At 43.3% G+C, this 20,205-nt stretch overlaps 1 protein-coding gene across 3 annotated transcripts in view; it reads right to left on the reverse strand.

The window, feature by feature from the left end:
* Positions 1–20,205, reverse strand: part of lmo1 (LIM domain only 1) — a 55,396-nt gene that overhangs the window by 16,503 nt on the left and 18,688 nt on the right. For all 3 annotated transcript variants that reach the window (XM_059975799.1, XM_059975800.1, XM_059975801.1), the window contains one exon: positions 1,487–1,700. In XM_059975799.1, coding sequence (XP_059831782.1) covers positions 1,487–1,700 — 214 coding nt within the window. The remainder of the gene's footprint in view (positions 1–1,486; positions 1,701–20,205) is intronic.

Below are 20,205 nucleotides of genomic sequence, written 5' to 3' on the forward strand. Positions count from 1 at the left end.
CATATACCCCTTTAAAGGAAACTTAGGCAAATTTGTAAATTGAATGTCATCAGTTTTCCTGATCCCCAATTGCCTTTTTAAGCAATGAGATCTTTTAATTACCTCCCAGTGAGGAGTTCTTGGATTTAGAACAAACAGTGATTAAAGTTTTCATCCTAGGTGAAATGTAGAGGGAATTTGCAGCTGATGCTCAACATATTAGCTAACCATCCTGGTTTTTTGATGAAGGTCACACATGTGAGGTGCTGACAGTAGTCTGGGAAAGTAATTATACTTCATTTCATAGATAATACATTATGCAGAGGGAGCAAATATTCGTGATGGATGAGATACCATGCATGCAGGCTGCATTGTCCTGGACAGTAATGAGCTGTGTTTTGTTAAAGCTGCAGTCATTCAAGTAAATTTATTCCATCTATATCAAGAGTGCGACGGTGGGAATATTTGGAGTACATGGAGACTCACTTGTATTAGAATACCTAGCCTGGTGTGGTATCGCTGATCCATTTAATTTTCTGGACCATGAATAACCCCTGCCCAATGTTATTGATGGCAAGGGAACTACACCATTAGTGAATGGTTAGACTCCAGTTGAGAAGTTTGACATTTGTGGTGAAGAATGTTACTCACCATTCGTTAAAAATCATGCCTTAGTCTATCCTGCAAACAGCAAGACAATTCATGAAAGGGGCTCAGTTCTGTTTGTATCATATATACACTTTATATCCTCTGCTCAAAGTTAGTGATGAAACACCAAGCTGGTTATCCCACAGTTATGTCAAGGAACTTCAGCAAAGCCCTGCAGCTGAAATTAACAATCCCCAGGAGCCACAGCCGCATTGTTTCTACAAGGCACTCCAAATGGGGGGGGGGGGGGGGGGAGAGAGAAGAGAGAGAAAGAGGAGGGTTTTTAACCAAAATTTCCATTGTGATAGTGCCAAACAATGAGTTATATGAAGGACAGCCAACCTCAAGTTCAACTCAATGCTGGAGGAACTCAAAGTCAGGCAGCATCTATGGAGGAGAAATCAACAGTTAACCTTCTGGGACAAGATCCTTCATCAGGGCACTTCAAGTCCATTTCTTCAGCCAATTTCAGAACAATAGTACAAGATCACTGATATTTATTCTGGAAAATTTTTGAACATGGATACAATTAGATTTTTCAGAACAGAAAGATGGGGCATGTAAAAATGGTCTCATCAATTTGAACTGCAAGACAGGACTGTTGATAGATTTGCAGATTGTGATATTAACCCAGATTTTTTTTGGCAGTATGTAAAGTGTCCTTCAGTTTATCAACAACTTCCTAGCCATCATGTTCAATCCACAGCAAATGAGGTTTTTCCAGTTTTGTTAATCTATGTGCTTATGGAACAATGATTTAGTATACTACCCTGGAAGGAACAAATTAGTACCAAGATTGTAATCTTCAAGGAGCGTTCTTAAGTTCAAATTTTAGACTTTTTTTCCCAACTATATTTACCTCAAGTAGTCTCTACGGCAAAGAATTAGATTTGCTTTTGTGTAGAGAGTTGATCCAACCTCTCCAAGGCGGCAGTCACAACAGGCACATTTTAGACAGTCTTCATGCCAATATTTGTCCAGTGCCTTTAGCAGATATCGATCCTTGATCTTGCGATTGCAGCCCGCACAGCCCTTCTGCTTTCCTTTCGGTTGCACAGAAAGCATGGGTACACCTGCAAGCCAGAGGAATTTAGTTAGAAGGATTAATGCTCAAAGCTTCCTTTCCGAAAGATCCGAGGAACAAAACAAGCCGTTATAAACTGGACTTTATATACATCACCCAGATAGCATCCTCCTACATTTCTCTACATCCATTGGCTGCTGAAGGACTAGTAAAAACGGATGCGCATCTAACATTTCGGAATTATTGAAAGAATCAAATTTACAAGTCATGATATTTTATTCTACCAAAATATTGGTAATTTTTTAGTTTATGACCAAGTAAGTTTTTTTTATAGCTGATTTAATACTTTTGAATGATGGTATGGTTTAGAAAATAAATCAAGTTAACCAAGACCTCCAAGTTATAGTCTGGTAGTTCAAATCCCATCTCAGATGAAAAACTTCAATTAAGCCAGAGTTTAAAAATTAGTCCCATTAATGTGACCACAAGCATTGTTAAAAATCCACAGAACAGAACATGAACAGGTCCTAAAGCACATATCTGCACTGACAACGCCATCTAAACAATCCTGTAAGCTGCACAAGACAGGAGTGAAATGAGGCCATTTGGCCTACTATGTCTGCTTCATGGTTTCATTATTTCATCATGGTTGATTAATTATCTCAGCCCTATTCTCTCACCTTCTCAAGTCACTATTGTCATTTTGACCATAACTGCAATGTACAGTATATAGTAAAAATGAGACAACTTTTTCAGGACCATGGTGTCACATGACAGTACAAAAACTAGACTGAACTATGTAAAAAAAACAAAAACTACACCAGACTACAGACCTACCCAGGACTGCAAAAAAAGTGCACAAAACAGTGCAGGCATTAAAATTAATAAATAGGACAATAGGGCAGTAAGGTGTCAGTCCAGGCTCTGGGCATTGAATGATAGCTTGGGGGGGGGGTGGGGGGGGGGAGAAGAAACCGTTACATAGTCTGGTCATGAGAGCCCGAATGCTTCGGTACCTTTTGCCAGATGGCAGGAGGGAGAAGAGTTTGTATGAGGGATTAATGGGGTCCTTCATAATGCTGTTTTCTTTGCGGATGCAGCGTGTAGTGTAAATGTTCATGATGGCGGGAAGAGAGACCCCGATGATCTTCTCAGCTGACCTCACTATCTGCCTGCAACCTTTGATGGCCTGATGAAATAAGAACCCATCAGCCTCAGCTTTAAATATCCCCACCGACTTAAATATCTCCACAGCCATCTGCGGCAATGAATTCCACATCGACTACCTCTGGCTAAGGAAATTCTTCATCTGTTCCAAATGGAATGTCTCCATTCTGAGGCAGGGCCTCCTTCCTAGATTCCCCCATTTTCCAAAATATCCGATCACCCACTATACCTAGACCTTCCTATATTCAATAGGTTTCAATAAGACCACCCCATCCTCATTCTTCTAATTCCAGCAAGTACACGCCCAGAGCCATCAAGTGTCCTTCTTTCTTACCTTTCGTGCATCACATTGAGCTGTGGTAATTCAACCCTCAGAACCTGATACTGAACTCTGGCACACTGGCTAAACCTTGCATATCAAGTTTATTGTCATTTCAACTGTATACAGCTAAATGGAACATTCCTCTGGACCAACATACATAGTACATAACAAAGTAGTATTACCACAAATAAATTAGCAAAGTGCTTTTATGTCACAATCCGAGTAAACAGTATAACACTACAGGCATTTCATACAAGGTGAGGCCTGGGTCATGGCAGTAATGTGGGGATGAGTACGAGATAGATCCAAGTCTATAAATGCCTGTTAAACATTATTATATTAGTTTTTACCACTTCCCAGTCATCCACTCAAGTCCAGAGTTTCATACTTTTATCAGCTCATCCCTCAACCTCCAATTCAATCCTGTCTATGACCAAGCCAATATTGAATAATTAATTGCTTTAATAACCAAACTTAATCTTCCAGATCAGCAAAGCTGGAGGAATCTTGTTAAATTAATGCTCACTGCCTTACTCAATTGTCACATTAAAACAATCCAAATTTAGACAGGAGACCATGCCCACTCAAAGCCATATTGACCACCCTTGACTAGTCCACGCTTCTCAAAATGAGAAGTGCCCAGGAAACTTCTGCAATAAATCCCAACCACTGACAAAGTTCATCCGCCTATTTACTGGTTTCCCAACTGAACTACTTAAAGGAAACACATCGGCTATTCTCCAGTCTTTAGGCATCACAATTATAAGGAAAATACAAAGGCCTTTATCAAGATCCCAGCTATCACCTCCCATGCATTACTCTATTATGGGACAAATCATCAGGCTCTTGGAACTAATTCACCTTAATGTTTTCAGACATCTAGATATTTATATTCTTTCGGATAGATCTTCCCTCTAACCAATCTGGTCCATGAACATCCAGACTTCTTGTAGTATTATCCACAGCCATCCTAACTTACCCTAAATGTCTAACAAGCCTGCACCATGTTAAAACACTGGCGTTCAAGACAATACCTGGCATCAACCTGTAAATATAGACAAGTCTTTCATGACCTGGTGAAGCCCTTGTCACAAACATCTGGCCACTTGCCGAAATTGAGAGAGCTGTCTCAGAAAAACAAGGTTACAGTTACGTCAAGTTTGTTGCGTTCTTATACCACTGAGAAGTCAGGCCAGTTTTCAAATTGAGTGCAACTGGGAAGCATTTGAAATCTCATGGTAACAAGCATGCCAGGGGAACCCATCAACCGTCTCCAGGTTAAAAGCACCTGGATTTGGAGAGGGTACAGACGAGGTTTACCAGGCTGCTGCCTGCACCGCAGAGCATGTGCTGTAACAAGAACATGGACAAACATGGGTTGTTTTGAGGGGAGATCTGATAGAGGTTTAAGATACGAGAGGCATAGAAAGACCATCTTTTTCCCTGGGGTGAAATGTCTAATACCAGAGGGAATTACCGGGGGTAATTTCAAAGGAGATGTGAAGGACTTTCTTTGAACAAAGCGGAGGGTGCCAGAAATGCACTGCCTGGGGTGGTGGCAGAGGCAGATACATTAGACTTGAGATGCTTAGATAGGCTAAGGAGTATGAGGAAAATGCAAGGATATGGACATTGCGTAAGCATAGGGGATTAGTTTAATTAGTCATTTGATTATTAATTTGTTTGGCTTGGCAAAACATTGTGGGACAAAAGGCTTGTTTTAACTTATGACACCTTTATATACAAATGAGCTACCATTAAAGCCTGGCATACATACACTTATTCTTACAAACTGCAGAACGAATTTCCCCTCCATTAGCAATTGTTCCTTGAGCCTTGTAGGCTTTTAATGAAATTACAATACAATTGAGATGTTACCACATCAAGTGATTTTTGCACATTTTTCAATAAAAAGTAGTCTTATAGGCAACTGTAAAAACAGAGCTCGTTCATTACCTGGGTTTAACCCAAAATCAGTACTCCACATTGACTGATGAAATGAACACATCCATAACCAGTAACTTGAGTACCACCAGCACTGACCAAATCCTGAGGAACAGCCTATATAATTTGACAGGTAGTAATTAGGTCAACATCATCGGGCTGACTTAGCCTGTCCACATTCCACCAGCTTCAGATGCTCTTGTCTGTGACTCACTCGTCACATAAGATACGGAAAATCTTGATCCACACCACTATAGACGACGATCCACTGTAGAACATTCCATTTACCATTCCAATCCTAATGCAAAGCCAACATAATGATAATGTGAGGCTGATTGAGTTCATGGCAATATAGCATGGTCTAGACAGCTAAATCCCATGACCAGACTGGGTCTGCTGTTATGATACATCTGATGATTAATGGTGACAGACAATTAAAGAAAATTTAAGAACACTTCTGAACAAATGCAGGACCTTACAAGCAAGTGCAAAAGATTGGACTGTTTGCAACCTTGTTTTGCCCGAAATATTTTGGAATACTTCATTAGGAGAGCTGAAGGTAGTGTCACCTCCTTCAGAAGCAAGTCACCTCCAGTGAAGGAGCACTGATGTTTAGAGCAGGTATCCCAATGTTTAGGAAAGTGAGCAAACATGGAGTCAAATTTCAATGTGTAGTGTTTCTGAGACAATGCAAAGTGGTTCACATCTGCAACAGATCCAGACAGGTGGTGGCATCCTGTTAAGCTCTCATCTCCAAACCAGAAAGGCTTATGATGGAAGTGAGATCCTGCAACTTGCAGAGTAAATCTGATCACCTCAAAATTTGCCAGACTGCATACAGTCATGCCCGGAGAGCTAGACCATCACTGCACCAGCAAAGAGACCAGAGTTCAGGCTGCTGCCAATACTCTGCATTCTAGGTCTCAAGTAAGAACTGGGCCAGAGGGAATGCACTGTAACCTGAGTCATAACGAGGATAGTCTGAAGGCTTCAGGAGATAAATCATCCTTGTATCAGAGAATGCCAGGAAATCCAGTCAGCAAAGCAATTCTGGAGACTCCATTAAGCAGAATATTAAAGCCCAAGGAAAACGTGGCACTGCCAACAGCTCATGCAAAGTGGACCAGGACGGCCTGCAGCAGTAGCACTGAAGCAAGTCACCTCCAGTGAAGGAGCACTGATGTTTAGAGCAGGTATCCCAATGTTCACAATAACAATTTAAAAGTTCTGTAAACCACCTCATGACTCCATGGCATATAACTATTGTCTTGGTTACAATTTAATTTTGGGATCAATAATCAATTTGGAAAGCTGCTTATCAGGACTACAATGATACAAGCACTGATTTCCACCGAGTATTTTTTTTTGCCTTCAATACTTGACTGGATAAGGTTTATGTTGATTTGTTAATGGTTCCAAGAAGTTTCCTAAACCACATTTAAGCCCTGAAGGAATGCAATCCAAGCAAAAATTTGTCACTAACTTGCTATCATAGAATCCAATCATCAAGGTGTTCCGGTTTAATTGACACTTACTAACATTTACAAAGCCCTTAACAGAATTTTCCTTTGGCTCTAGATAGAAGCAAATAGATTGGCTTTCTACATATGATCTCTTGCAGAAAAGTTCCATTTTATTGAGTGCCAAGATTCATAATCTTGCATTCAGCTCTAATCTCAAGGAAACTGGAACCCAATTTGAGGCAAGCCAACTACAATAGACATTTTTTAAAAAGACTAATGCTACACAGTCCACTTCCATTAAATGTTTTCAATTACATGAAATGGAAACCAATACTCTAGCCAGAAAATCCATTAGTTCACTATCTATGAAGAATGCACAAGTCTGAATTATAAATTGGGTATTAGAAAAAAACCTAGAAAATTAAGCATTTTACTCTTCAGAGGAAAACTCCAATGGACAGTCAAAAAGTTTAAACTGTAAATGGGCTATTAAAAATGCTACAAAGTCAGAACTAGGTGATATGGAAAGGGAAAGTAATAAACATTTCCCTTGGCTCACCACCAGTAAATGCAACCGTCTTAAATGTGGTATTGTCGCTGCTCTGGGTACTTAATTGGGAGAAGTCTACATAATTCATAACCACCAACATCGAGTTGGGTTTTGCTTTAAGAGACTGGGCTGATGTAATGACATGGTTATGCAAGGATTTTTAAGTGTGCTTGTGTGTTTAGGGTTTCATCAAGCAAAAACGCCTCACTTTTATTTGCGGAAATCGACACTGCCATCTCAGCTTGTGATCGAGGCTCAGTCCTGGCTTCTGGTGCTGTGTGGAGGTTCACACATTCTACCTATAATTATATAGCTTCCTCCCACATACCACAGATATTCTGCCTATTACGTTAATTGACCACTAAGCTGCTGCCAATGTAAGTGGGTGGTGGAAAATCAACAAGACAAATTCAGCATTGAGGTAAATAGGACTTCTGCAAAAGATAAAGACTGGCCTATGTCACAATAAAATACAAAGTGGAGTTGAGAATCTCAATCCCAGGTGATGTGTCAGGGTTCAAGATAGGGATCAAAGAGGCAAGCATTACAGTCAATATTTGTATTAGATAGCAGACAATAAACTGCAGTTTATCTCAAGCTTTCCAAGCAGGCAATTTGACTCGAGAACTTCTACCCTGGTGCATAAATCCAACATTTTCTTGTATATAGATGCAGTTACATCTTCTGCATGATCCTACAGTTTTGATTCCTGTTCTGGGTTTAACACAAAGTCAATATTGAAATATTTGCAACCAAATACCAGATATAGTTTCTGGATAGACTTTAGGGTGGAAATCATCTTTCAGGCATCAATTTGTTCATCTGCTCTGTCAATTGTGGGCTAATGGCAAATGCTTTAAAGTACAGGAGCTTGAAAGACATAGTATTAACTGGTTCACTTGTTTTGTAAAGACAAAACCACACATTTAGAGTCATTGTAAGGAGGTCACATTGTCGAGATTTACCAGGATGCTGCCTGGATTAGAGAACATGTCTAATGAGGATACTGTTGTAATGAGAGTATTATTAAAAGTAAGTTAATACTAACCGGAAAGCTGTGGTAGCAAGAGTCGGGATCTGGGGTTGGCGGGGTCTTTACTTCCGCTCTTTTTACTCCCAGTATGCATTGTATATAGTTCCTCCACCCAGGCCACACGAGGTACCTGGAAGCCTCTGTATTGTAAATATCATTTGCCGTCCCCGATAAAGATACTCTTTTGGCCATCAAGATGTGGAGTGGTCTTTTTGTAAAGTTACCACATATTTTTTGGAGACGAGGTAAACTGGTTTTGTGGATGGGTCGGCCCCGTTTTCGATCAGGAGCTGTGAGCGGGTGAGGAGCTGTGTGTTTGGATGGCTACGTTCAGAACGGTCAGTGTGTTTGACGAGCAAATCGAGGAGTGGCCGAAGTATGTGAAAAGGTTGGGCCACTTCTTCCTGTGCTAATGGAATTACTGAAGAGGCTGTGTGGGGTAAAGACATACTAGCTACACCATGGAATTTCTCCTGGTTTCCATATGATGAACTGGTCAAGCTCGTGGGGAAGCACCACAATTTGAAGCCTTCGGTGATAGTTCAACGGTTCAAGTTTCACAGCCTGGTCAGTCTGTGGCCGAGCTTCGGCAGCTATCAGAGCATTGCAATTTCAGAGCCGTGTTGGATGACACGCTCTGACAGATTAGTATGTGGTGTTAATAATGACGCCGTACAACGCCGCTTGTTGGGGGAAACCCCACCCACCGTTGACTTTCAAGACAGCCCTAGAGATTGCCCAAGGCATGGAGATGGCTGCTAATAATTCCAAGGATGTACAGAAAGGACATTGGGGGGGGGGGGGGTCGCAGTTGGTGGCAGTGCTCCAAGTCAGGAGGGAGACTGGTAGACAGGAAAAGCTGGTGGAATGTTTTCAGTGTGGAGGAACACACTATGCAAATGTTTATAAATTCAAAGATACTGTCTGCCATGCTTGTAGCAAGAAGGGACATTCCGTTAAAAAGTGCAGGAGCATAAAGGGTGAGGTTAAGCCTGGGCAGGGGAAAGCTCACCAGGCTCAGTCAGCCACACACCACCTAGGAGAAGCAGACGAGGAGGCAGCGTGTGCCTACAGCATGTTTGGGGTGGAAACGGATGAGGGACCACCTGAACCATATTATGCCACAGTCACTGTCAAGGAAAAGGACATAAAGTTCGAGATTGATTCAGGGGCTACAGCATTGGTCACTAGTGAAGAGACCTACAGGAGGACATGGGGATCCAACCTGCCTCCCATCAACTCCAACTCAGGACCAATAAAGGGCAGCCCATACCTCATTTAGGGGTGTTATATGTGGATATTTCAGCCGGGGGCCAGAAGACTGAAGCCAGGCTGGTGATAGCCAAGGGCAGTGGGCCCAGTTTTTTGGGCTGCGATTAGCTTCTCAAAATCCAGCTCAACTGGCAAGAAATTAAGTATGCACGCACGACGTAGGACATTCTACAGCAGGATAGTGACATTTTCAGGGACGAGCTGGGCACACTGAAGGGCGTGACCGTGAAACTCTGTCAACCCCGAGGCCACACCACGTTTTTTTAAGCCCAGGCCAGTGCCCTTTGCCATGAAAGGCAAAGTCGAGGCAGAGCTGGTACATTTACAGGGGCTGGGCATCATTGAGCCCGTCCAGTTTTCAAGGTGGGCGGCTCCCATTGTTCCAGTTTTGAAGGCAGATAAAACGGCGAGGATATGTGGGGATTACAAGCTTACGATGAATCAGGTCTCTAAGCTGGAAGAGTACCCATTGCCACAGGTGGATGACCTGTTTGCAACCCTGTCAGGGGGTAAGCCGTTCACAAAGCTGGACATGAGCCACACCTATCAACAGCTGCTGCTTAACAAGGATTCAAAGGAGTACATCACCATCAATACAGACAAGGGATTATTTAAATAAAATCGCCTGGTGTTTGGAGTGGCGTATAGCCAAATCATTTTCCAAAGGACAATGGACTCTTTACTGCAGGGGATTCCGCAGGTAGCAGTGTATCTTGATGATATTTTGATCACGGGAGCCACGGAGGGGGAGCATCTGGCTAACTTAGAACAGGTGCTGAAGAGATGCTCAGATGCAGGGCTGAGGTTGAAACACGGAAAATGTGTGTTCCTGGCTCCAAGTGTGACCTACCTGGGACACAAGATTACAGCTGAGGGGCTTTGCCCAGTGGAGGAAAAAGAGAGAGCTATCAAGGAGGCCCCAAGCGCGTCAATGAACTCAGATAGTTTTTGGGCATGGTGAATTATTATGGCAAGTTTCTTCCAGACCTCTCAAAGGTTTTGGCCCCACTGTATAAGCTGCTTCACAATGACACTAAGTGGCGGTGGGGTGAAGAGCAGGAGGAAGCTTTCAAGAAAGTGAAAGAGCTCCTGCACTCAGCGAAGCTGCTCGTTCACTATGACTCGGACAAGGAGATCACCCTTTCATGCGACACTTCGCCCTATGGAGTCGGGGCAGTTCTCTCACACGTAATGGAGGACCATTCAGAGAAGCCTATTGGCTTTGCTTCACGTACCCCAACAGCTGCTGAGAAAGGATATTCCCAGCTGGATAAAGGTCTGGCCATTGTTTTTGCTGTCAAACGTTTTCATCAGTACCTCTATGGACGTGCATTCACAACTTATATGGACCATAAGCCACTGGTAAGCCTTTTTAGGGAGACTAGATGCATCCCACTGCTAGCCTCAGCCAGGCTACAGCTTTGGGCTCTCACGTTGTCAGCCTACCAGTATACTATCGTGTACAGAGCGGGTGGGGATAATGCAGACGCCAATGCGCTGAGTTACCCGAGACGCCCGTTACTACATGTGTCTCCATTGGAGAGGCTGTCCACGACACCTGTAAAGGTGACCCAGATCAAGCAATGGACAGGGAGGGACCCAGTCCCGTCTCAAGTCAAGACTTTCCTTTTACAAGGTTGGCCCAGAGTTGTGGAAGGACAGGAACTGAGGCCTTATGCCAAACACAAGACAGAACTGAGTCTGCAGGATGGCTGCATTTTCTGGGGGGGCTAGGGTCATCGTGCCTCCCCCTGGCCGTTTACAGATAGTGGAAGAAATTCATGAGACTCACCCGGGGCGTCTCGAATGAAAAGCCTTGCAAGATCCTATATCTGGTGGCCCAGAATGGATCAGGATCTGGAGAACAAGGTAAAATCATGCACGCAATCCAAGACCAATCAGAACACGCCACCACCAGCTCCTTTCCACCCATGGGAGTGGCCAGTCTACCCCTGGTCTAGGCTACATTTGGACTTTGCTGGCCCCTTTATGGGGCAGATGTTTCTTGTAATGGTAGTTGCACATTCCAAGTGGATCAAAGCTCACATCATGAGCAACATCACAGCCCCCTCAACCACAGACAAACTCAGGCAAGTGTTTGCTGTCCACGGGTTGCCTGACACTCTGGTCACTGATAATGGCCCGACGTTCACCAGTGAGCTGTTTGGTGAGCTCATGCAGCAGAATGGCATTCGTCACATTCGGACGGCCCCTTTCCACCCAGCCTCAAATGGTTTAGCTGTGCAGACTGTTCAGTGAAGGAAGGCCTGAAGTGGATGACAGGGGACTCTTAGTACCCGGCTTTCACGTTTCCTGTTTAAATAACACCTCACGCTACAGACTATGACTGCATGCACTCCAGCAGAGATGCTGATGGGGCATAGGCCTAAGTCAAGATTGGACCTGCTGTGCCTGGACATGAAGGCAAAATTGCAGAGAAAGCAGGGAGGGACATGATCACCATGTACAGATCACAATGTCTATGTGAGAAACAATCAGCAATGGCTACCTGGTGTTATTCTTAAGCGGAGTGGTCCAGTCTACGTTGTTAAGCTGACTGATGGGCGTGTTTTCCAGACATCAGAACCATGTGCACCTGCGTCACGATTCCAGCTCAGAGGTAGACAGTTCCATGGAGTTTCCAATGGTGAGAGACAACTGGAGAAGCATGTCCACCAGTGACTTTGCCAGAAGGAGAGACACTGGCAGAGGGGGCAGAGTCCCCTGAAGAGGATGAACATTCTCACATGGACACACAGACCCCTCGTGTCCCCAACACTGGATCCACCCAAAACACCCTCACCAGCGGTGCCTGCTGGGTCACCGGGGGTAATGTGTAGATCACAGTGCCCTCGCAAACCTCCTGACAGACTGAATCTCTGATTGGATAGTTTTTGTTGTTAGATTGAATGGTGAATTTGCCAATTTTTTTTGGTGTTTTTGTATTGGTAACCTGTTGCTAATAATATCAATGTTTTTATTTCCCAGTTCTTCTATATTTGGGGAATGTTGGATTTTAATGGGGGAGAAGTGTTGTAATGCAAGTATTATTAAAAGTAAGTTAATGCTAGTCAGGAAGCTGTTGGTAGCAAGAGGTGGACCGGGGTTGACGGGGTCTTCACTTCCCAGTATGCATTGTGTATAGTTCCTCCACCCATGCCGCACGAGGTACCTGGAAGCCTCTGTACTGTAAATGTTATTTCCCATCCCCGATAAAGATGCTCTTTTGGCCATCAAGTTGTTGAGTGGTCTTTTTGTAAAGTAGAAGTTACCACAGATAAGCTGTCAGGCAAAGCCTTTCTTTGGAGCAGAGGGTAAAGGCAACTTGATAGGTGTACAAGATTTTGAGGTGGAGGGGGGAGGAGATAAAGTGCACAGCCAGCACATTCCTCTCAGGGTGATAATAACCAAACTAGAGGGCACCTGCTTAAAAGTGAGTGAGGAAAGTTTGGGGAGATAGAGGTACGAGTTTTGCTTTCAAACAGTGGTGGGTGTCTGGATCAAACAGCATGGGGTGGTAGAGACTGATACATCAGGGATATTTAAGTGACTTTTAAATAAACACATGGATGCAAGAAAAAAAATGGAGTGTATGGGCCATGTAGAGGAGGTTGGATTGTGGAATAAGCGAGTAAAACTTTGTGGGCGAAGGCCCAGATGATTGTGCTGCACTCTACATTCACGAGCTTCATCTGTTCCCCCACTACAAATTTCTAAAGAACATATTGAAATCTGTCTCCGCTTTTACAGGCCTGGTTTATTTGAGAAGTTGTGGGTGAAGAAAATGTCTAACATGACTGCTTAGTCAATTGAGTGTACACTCCAGTTTTTCCAGTCTTCATCTTCCTAACCCTGCAAGTTACTTTTCTTCAGTAAACCATTTATCACTTTCATCCAGCAGCTGCAACTGTTCAGTGAGTTCAAAATATTGGTATATTATCACACGTATCAAGATAGTGAAAAACTTCTCTTGCATACTTTTATACGGATTAAATCACTAGACTGCACTGAGTTAGTAAAAGGAAAAACAATGCAGAAATGTAAAAGCTTTCAAAAAGTGAATAGGTGAATAAAAGTGCGAGATTGTTAACAAGAGATTGTGATGCCAAGAAACCATCTTATTGCATGAGATAAATTCACAAATCTGTAACAGTGGGATAGAAGCGATTCTTGAGCCTGATAGTGTGGCTTTTGCATCTTCTACCATCTCCCATTGGACAGAAGAGAATAATAGTCCGATTCTGCTAGCTGAGGCATCAAGTAATACAGGGAGTCCAGAGGAGAAGCTTGTTCCTGCAATGTGTTGAGCTGTGTCCAACTCTTTGTAGTCCTAAACAGCAGTTGCCATACCAAGCTGTTATGCACTGAGACACTTTCGCTGTTGTATCAAAGTTGCTAAGCATCAGGGATATGCTGAATTTCTTTAGGCTGCTGAGAAATTACAGACATTCTTGGCTGTAACATCAACATTGTGCAACCAAAGCCAAGCTACTGACGCTCACACCTAGGAACTTGAAGCTCTTAACCTCAGCACCTTTGATGACTGAAACATGCACAACATGCTCTACCCCTCCCCCTTTTTAGCTCCATGTTGACATTGAGGAAAAGGCTCCTGTCATGGCACTAGGCTCTCCATCTCCTTTCTGTACATCCCATTACACGTGCAGTTCTCCACAGTGGTATCATCTGCAAACTTGTAGATCGAGTTAAAGCTGAATCTGGCCACAGTCATGAGTAACTCTCAATAGAGATCGATTACATCTACATTTCTAGACGTCTGAAACCATGTCTTGAAATTGTAATTTTCGATGATAGCAGTCTTTTACTAGATGGCCAATTTTAATTGTGCAAAATCCTTGCTTATTGAACACATTTTATTTAGAGATTCTGCACAGACCTTCCCAGCCCAGTGAGCTGTGACCCACCTTTCAAATACTAGCTTAATTACAAGGCAACGTACAATGACCAATTAACCTACTGATACATCTTTGGACTGTTGGAGGAAACCCACTGGTCACCTTACAGAATTGAATTCTAACGTTGAACTGTAATAGTGTCACACTAAACACTGCACAATCATGGCAACCATTATGTGCCATTACAGTAATACAAACATTAAGTTTTGCTTCATTTGCAAAGCATTCCTCAGCCAGAGTTATTAAAATAAGTGATGTTCAGGTTTTATTTTGAAGTGAAGCTTTCATAAAGACTAAGAGGATTTCTTTTAACATCCATCATTTGCAATGGGAAATTTGGCTGAATCTCCCCTTTCTAGAGAAAGTGTTATGATCCCAGCCCCCTCCTTTTTGAGAATCGTCAGATCGCTATTAATTCAGGTCTTGGACTCAGGAAATGAGAGAAGCCTCAAGGTTTAAGGAATGTGGCCTGGCCCCTCAGCAAGACAAAGCCATGGAAAATGGCCATTGTTTCTTGGAGACACCTTTGTGAATTACGATCCTATATTACGTGCCAGCTCTCAGGTCAACGTGGGCTGGGCTACGTCCACACCTTCAGGCAATGTGGGGTGGGGGATTGCATCACCCCACCCTGATTGACATCTACAACCCTGGAAACCCAGATAAAAGGTAGGCTGAAGGGGGCAGTCTCTCAGCGACGCACCAGAAGGACACCATCGCTCATCGCTCCCGTGATACCGGGAAGCTATGCGGAAGCCACGTGTGGTTTCGTTCCCCTTTTGCCTGGGAAGCGAGTGGCTGATAACATCGAAAAGGACTTCGAACTGACAACGGGGAACCCACGTTCCCGATTCAACAGTTTGCGGCAAAAAGGAAGGGCAAGTTTCTTTTCTCACCACCAATCTTTCTCTCTCCCCGACACGTGAAACTCAGCGGCCCCCCCCCCACAAAGGCAGAAAGCCTGCATGAACTTGAGACTTTTATATTTCCATCGGACAAATTATTACCCCTAGACAATGATAGAGCTCATTTCTCAAAGATTACTATACCTGCGCTTTAGATTGAGTATTGACGACGTATACTATCTGAATGCTTGCATTAACCTTATTTTTGTGCCCTTTTATAAATAAAAAAACTTGAAAATATTGCCATCAGACTTCAACGGACCTCTCTATCTTTGCTGGTAAGTGATCCAGTTACGGGGTACGTAACAACTGTAATAAACACACAAGTGCGCCAAATTTCTGGCAAAACATTAGGGTTGCCTGAAGATCCACAGCAAATGGGGAGTGTTTGGTTGCAGTGCGTAGCCAAGATCATATCAAAGCAGCAAAATGGTGGCCGATTACTCTAAGAGCTGTGATGCCTTAAATACCCAAGGTAGAGCATGGTGCCTGTACCTCAAAGCCACATGAGAATTGTAGTGACTGGATTGGAACAAATGCCAAGCCCAATTGTTAATCAGCCATACACACACATATACAAAGGAAACAGCATTCCTCCAGGGTCAAGGTACAGAACAGTGCCAACAGTCAGCACATTTAGTGCCTATAGTTACAATAGCAGGAAGAGATCATATAGCCCAAGGCCCCAAGTGCCAATGGCCCGTAGATTGATGCTGCATGGGATTCTGCCCTGAAGGCACATTTCTGCAAGACAAGCATGCAGCAGTTCATGCAAATGCAGATGAATGCAATCCAAGTCATCTTCCATCAAGAGAACACTGGAGAGTAGCATTAGTGGAAGGGGCCAGTCCCCACCACAGCCTCTTGCTCCTGGGTGCTGCAGCAGGCACAAGGGCTTGGCCCATGCACAATCAAGACCACGCAGCTCTGTCAATTTCACCCATGAACCTGACTTGCAGTATTCAACATTACCAATGCCCAACAAGGAAAGCATCCAAGACCATTATTTGTTTGACTGCACGCTATCTGACGCCTTCTTCTCTGGGTGGTTCTAGCAGGTGACAGCACACTATGCAACACCTGATCACCTTCAGGAAAATGGTGGCCCACTAATAAATGTGGGAGTCTAAATTTAATCATGTTTTCCTTTCCACATCAATAAATTCTGCTTTCACAAGTGTCTATGCAAGCTTTCATGCTGGAATAAGGTTCAATAAAATGCTGTCTACAGTATTTTGTTTACAGAACCCTCTACCTGGGGACCAACTGAATTGTGCATGATACTTCAAGTTTAAATGAACAATATTATGAAAATAAATGCAAAATTGCACTCCAGACTATTGGAGGAGTTATGGTCCTGGCATTGTAGAAACCAAACATCCTTTGGCTGTAGTTTTACTAAGGAATGTGCCCAGAAAATTATTTATTCATGCCATGGTGCCCATCATTCATTCTGAACAGGCATAGGCAATTCAAGGCTGAGAATTGTTATAATCAAAAGGAATTTAAATATTACATATCACAGCATGATTATAGTTTAAATTGCCAGTTATATCTGCATTGGAAAGAGTTAACCCCATTCTTTACCCATCACACGCGCAAGTATATTAACAAGGTTTCAATATATAGCTTCATCATGAGGCAGCATTCTTCCCAGTTCAATGACTGAAGTTAAACTACATCTTCTATCCTTCTTACCTCAAGGATAGCTTTTACCCTGCTGTTAAGTCTATTGAATGGTACAAGATGAGGTAGATTGAGGTCAAGCCCATTTTGACCTTGCATTTTGTTTAAATGCACTACACCTCTGCAACTAACTATCCTGCACTTTTGTTTTACCTCAATACAGTGATGAATTGATCTACATGAACACTGTGCAAGCTTTTACTGCACTTCAGTAATATGACTAAAACCAATTTGCTAAACAGTTCACCTGGTAACATCACAAATCAAGTTAGTTGCAAAGGATTCATGGGATAAAGGCCACAGGAGCAGAATTAGACCATTTGGCCCATAGAGTCTGCTCCTCCATTCCCTTGCGGCTGATTTACTATCCCTCAACCCTATTCTCCTGGTTTCTTCTCCTTAACCTATACACCCTTAATTAATAACCTATCAATCTCTGCTTTAAATATACCCAATGACTTGCCTTCCACAGCCACCTGTGGCAGTGAATTCCAGATTTACCATCTTCTAGCTAAATAAAATCCCCATATGCAGAGGAGATTTACAAGGACATTGCCTGGATTGGAGTGCATACCTTATGAGAATTGTGTGAACTTGGCCTTTTCTTCTTGGAGAGACAGAGGACGAGAGGTGACCTTATAAAAGTAGATGAGAGGCATTGATTGTATGTATAGCCAGAGGCCTTTTCCCGTGGTTGAAATGGCTAACACATGGAGACATCATTTTAAGGTACAAGGATGGGTCAGTGTGTGGAATGTACTGCCACCGAAGGTGGTAGAGGCATATACAATAGGGGCTTGAGACTTAGGTGGTGCATAGAGCTTAGAAAAACAGAGGCTATGTGGTACCAAGATTCTAGGCAGCTTCTAGAGTAGATTAAACTAAGTTATAACACTGTGGACCAAGAGAGCTGAAATGCACTGTAGATTTTCTATGTTTCTATCTGTTCTAAAGGGATGTCCTTGTTTTGAGGCTGTGCTCTCTGGTCCGAGCTACCCCACTGTAGGCAACATCCTCTCCATGCCCACTATCTCGGCTTTTCAAAATTCAATAGGCTTCAATGAGATCTACCTTCTAACAGGCAGACACTAATGCTCAACTGCTTAATAACCAGAACAGATTGACCATATTTTGTCAAATAAGAGCATGGGGGAAAACAATGGACCTACCTCAAATCTTCAGGGCTTATTTTTAGTTCAAGCAAATTAGTTTTAGAGGCAAGATAGAGAGCTTTGTTGCCAAGTTTGCAGATAAGATGGGCGGAAAGGCAGGTCACATTGAGGGAACAGGAAGGCTGCAGAAGGGTTTATGGACAAGAGGCAATTGAAATGAAATGCTGGAAAGTGCATGGCCATGCACTTTGGTAGAAGGAATAACTGTGCAGGCTATTTTCTAAATGGGAAGAAAATCTGAAAAAAAACTGAGATGCACAGGGACTTGGGGGTCCTTGCGCATAACACCCTAAAGGTTAACTTGCAGGTTGAGTTCAGTGATGAGGGAGGCAGATGCAATGTTATTCATTCCAGGAGGTCTAGAATACAAGAGCAGGGATGTGATGCTAAGGCTTTATAAGACACTGGTGAGGCCCAACCTCGAGTATTAGGAATAGTTTTGGGCTTCTTATCAAAGATGTGCTGGTACTGGAGAGAGTCCAGAGGAGGTTCACAAGGATGATTCCAGGAATAAAAGGATTATCATATGTGGAAAGTTTGATGGCTCTGGATCTGTATTTGCTGGAATTTAGAAGGATGAGGGTGTTTCTCATTGAAACCTTTTGAATGTGGAAAGGTCAAGACAGTAGATGTGGAAAGGATGTTTCCCCATGGTGGGCAAGTCTAGGACACAGGCTCAGGATAGAGGGGCATCCACTTAAAGTGGATATGGATAATTTCTTTAGCCGGAGTGTGGTGAACTTGTTACCACTGGCAGCTGTGGAGGCCAGGTCATTGGTATATTTAAGGCGAAGGTGGATAGATTCTTGATTGGCTATGGCAAAGTTTACAAGGAGAAGGGGCTGGAGTGGGGCCGAGGGGGATAAATGGGATCAATCATTTTCTGGCAGAGCAGACTCAATGGCCTCGTTCTGCTTTTGTGTCTTATATAAATTTTGGAAATAGTTAAATTAACTGAAAGTTTAGGTCATTTAATCAGAAGCATGGGTTTAAAACAAAACAACCAGAGTTATACCAAAAAAGAGAAAATGTGCAGATGCTGGAAACCCAAACACACATGGAGGAACTCAGCAGGCTAGGAGGCATCTATGGAAGAAAAGTACAGTTGACATTTCAAGCCGAGGCCCTGTAGTAGAACTGGAGGAAAAAAGGATGGAGTAGATACAAAAGGTGGAGGGGAAGAGAGAAACAAAGTGATAGGTAAAACTGGGAGGGGGAGAAATGAAGTAAAGAGCTTGGAAGTTGTCTGGTGAAAGACTCAGGCATGGAGAAGGGAAAGTCCAATAGGAGAGAACAGTAGGCAATGGAAGAAAGAAAAGGGAGGAGCACCAAATGAATTTCATGGCAGGCAAGGTGATAAGGTGAGATGGAGAAGGGAATGGAAGAAGGGGCCCATTACTGGAAGTTTGAGAAATCAAAGTTCATGCCATCAGATTGGAGGCTGTCCAGACGAAATACAAGATGTTGTCTCCACCAGCAATGCTGCCCTCAAGCGCATCTCTTCTATTTCACGTGCATCTGCTTTCATGTGCACCCTCCGTCACCCTACAAGGGATGGGGTTCTATTTCTCCTCACCTATTACCCCAGCCTTCACATCCAGCACATAATTCTCCAGAACTTCTGTCATCTCCAATGGCATCCCACCAAGCATCTTTCACACCCCCCGCTTCAACTTTCTGCTCCACAGGGATTGCTCCCTGCATGACTCCCTTGTTCATTTCTCTCTCCCCACTCATTTCCCTCCTGGCACTTATCCTTGCAAGTGGATCAAGTGCTCCACCTCCTCCCTCACTACAATTCAGGGCCCCAAAAAGTCCTTCCAGATGAAGTGACACTACACCCGAGTCTGTTGGGGTCATATACTGCGTCCAGTGTTGCCTCCTGCACATTAGCGAAACTCAATGTAGGTAGGAAGACCGTTTTGCTGAGCATCTGTGCTGTCTGCCGGAAGCTGCATCTTCCAGTGGCCACCCATTTTAATTCCACTTCCCATTCCGATATGTCAATCCACAACTTACTCTTCTGTTGCAAGAGGTCACTCTCAGGTTGTTCCTCCAACACTTTATATTCTGGGTAGCCTCTAACCTTGATGGCATTAACATCAATTTCTCAAACTTCTAGTA

Source organism: Hypanus sabinus, chromosome 7 (assembly GCF_030144855.1).
Source record: "Hypanus sabinus isolate sHypSab1 chromosome 7, sHypSab1.hap1, whole genome shotgun sequence".
Classification (NCBI taxonomy): Eukaryota; Metazoa; Chordata; class Chondrichthyes; order Myliobatiformes; family Dasyatidae; genus Hypanus; species Hypanus sabinus.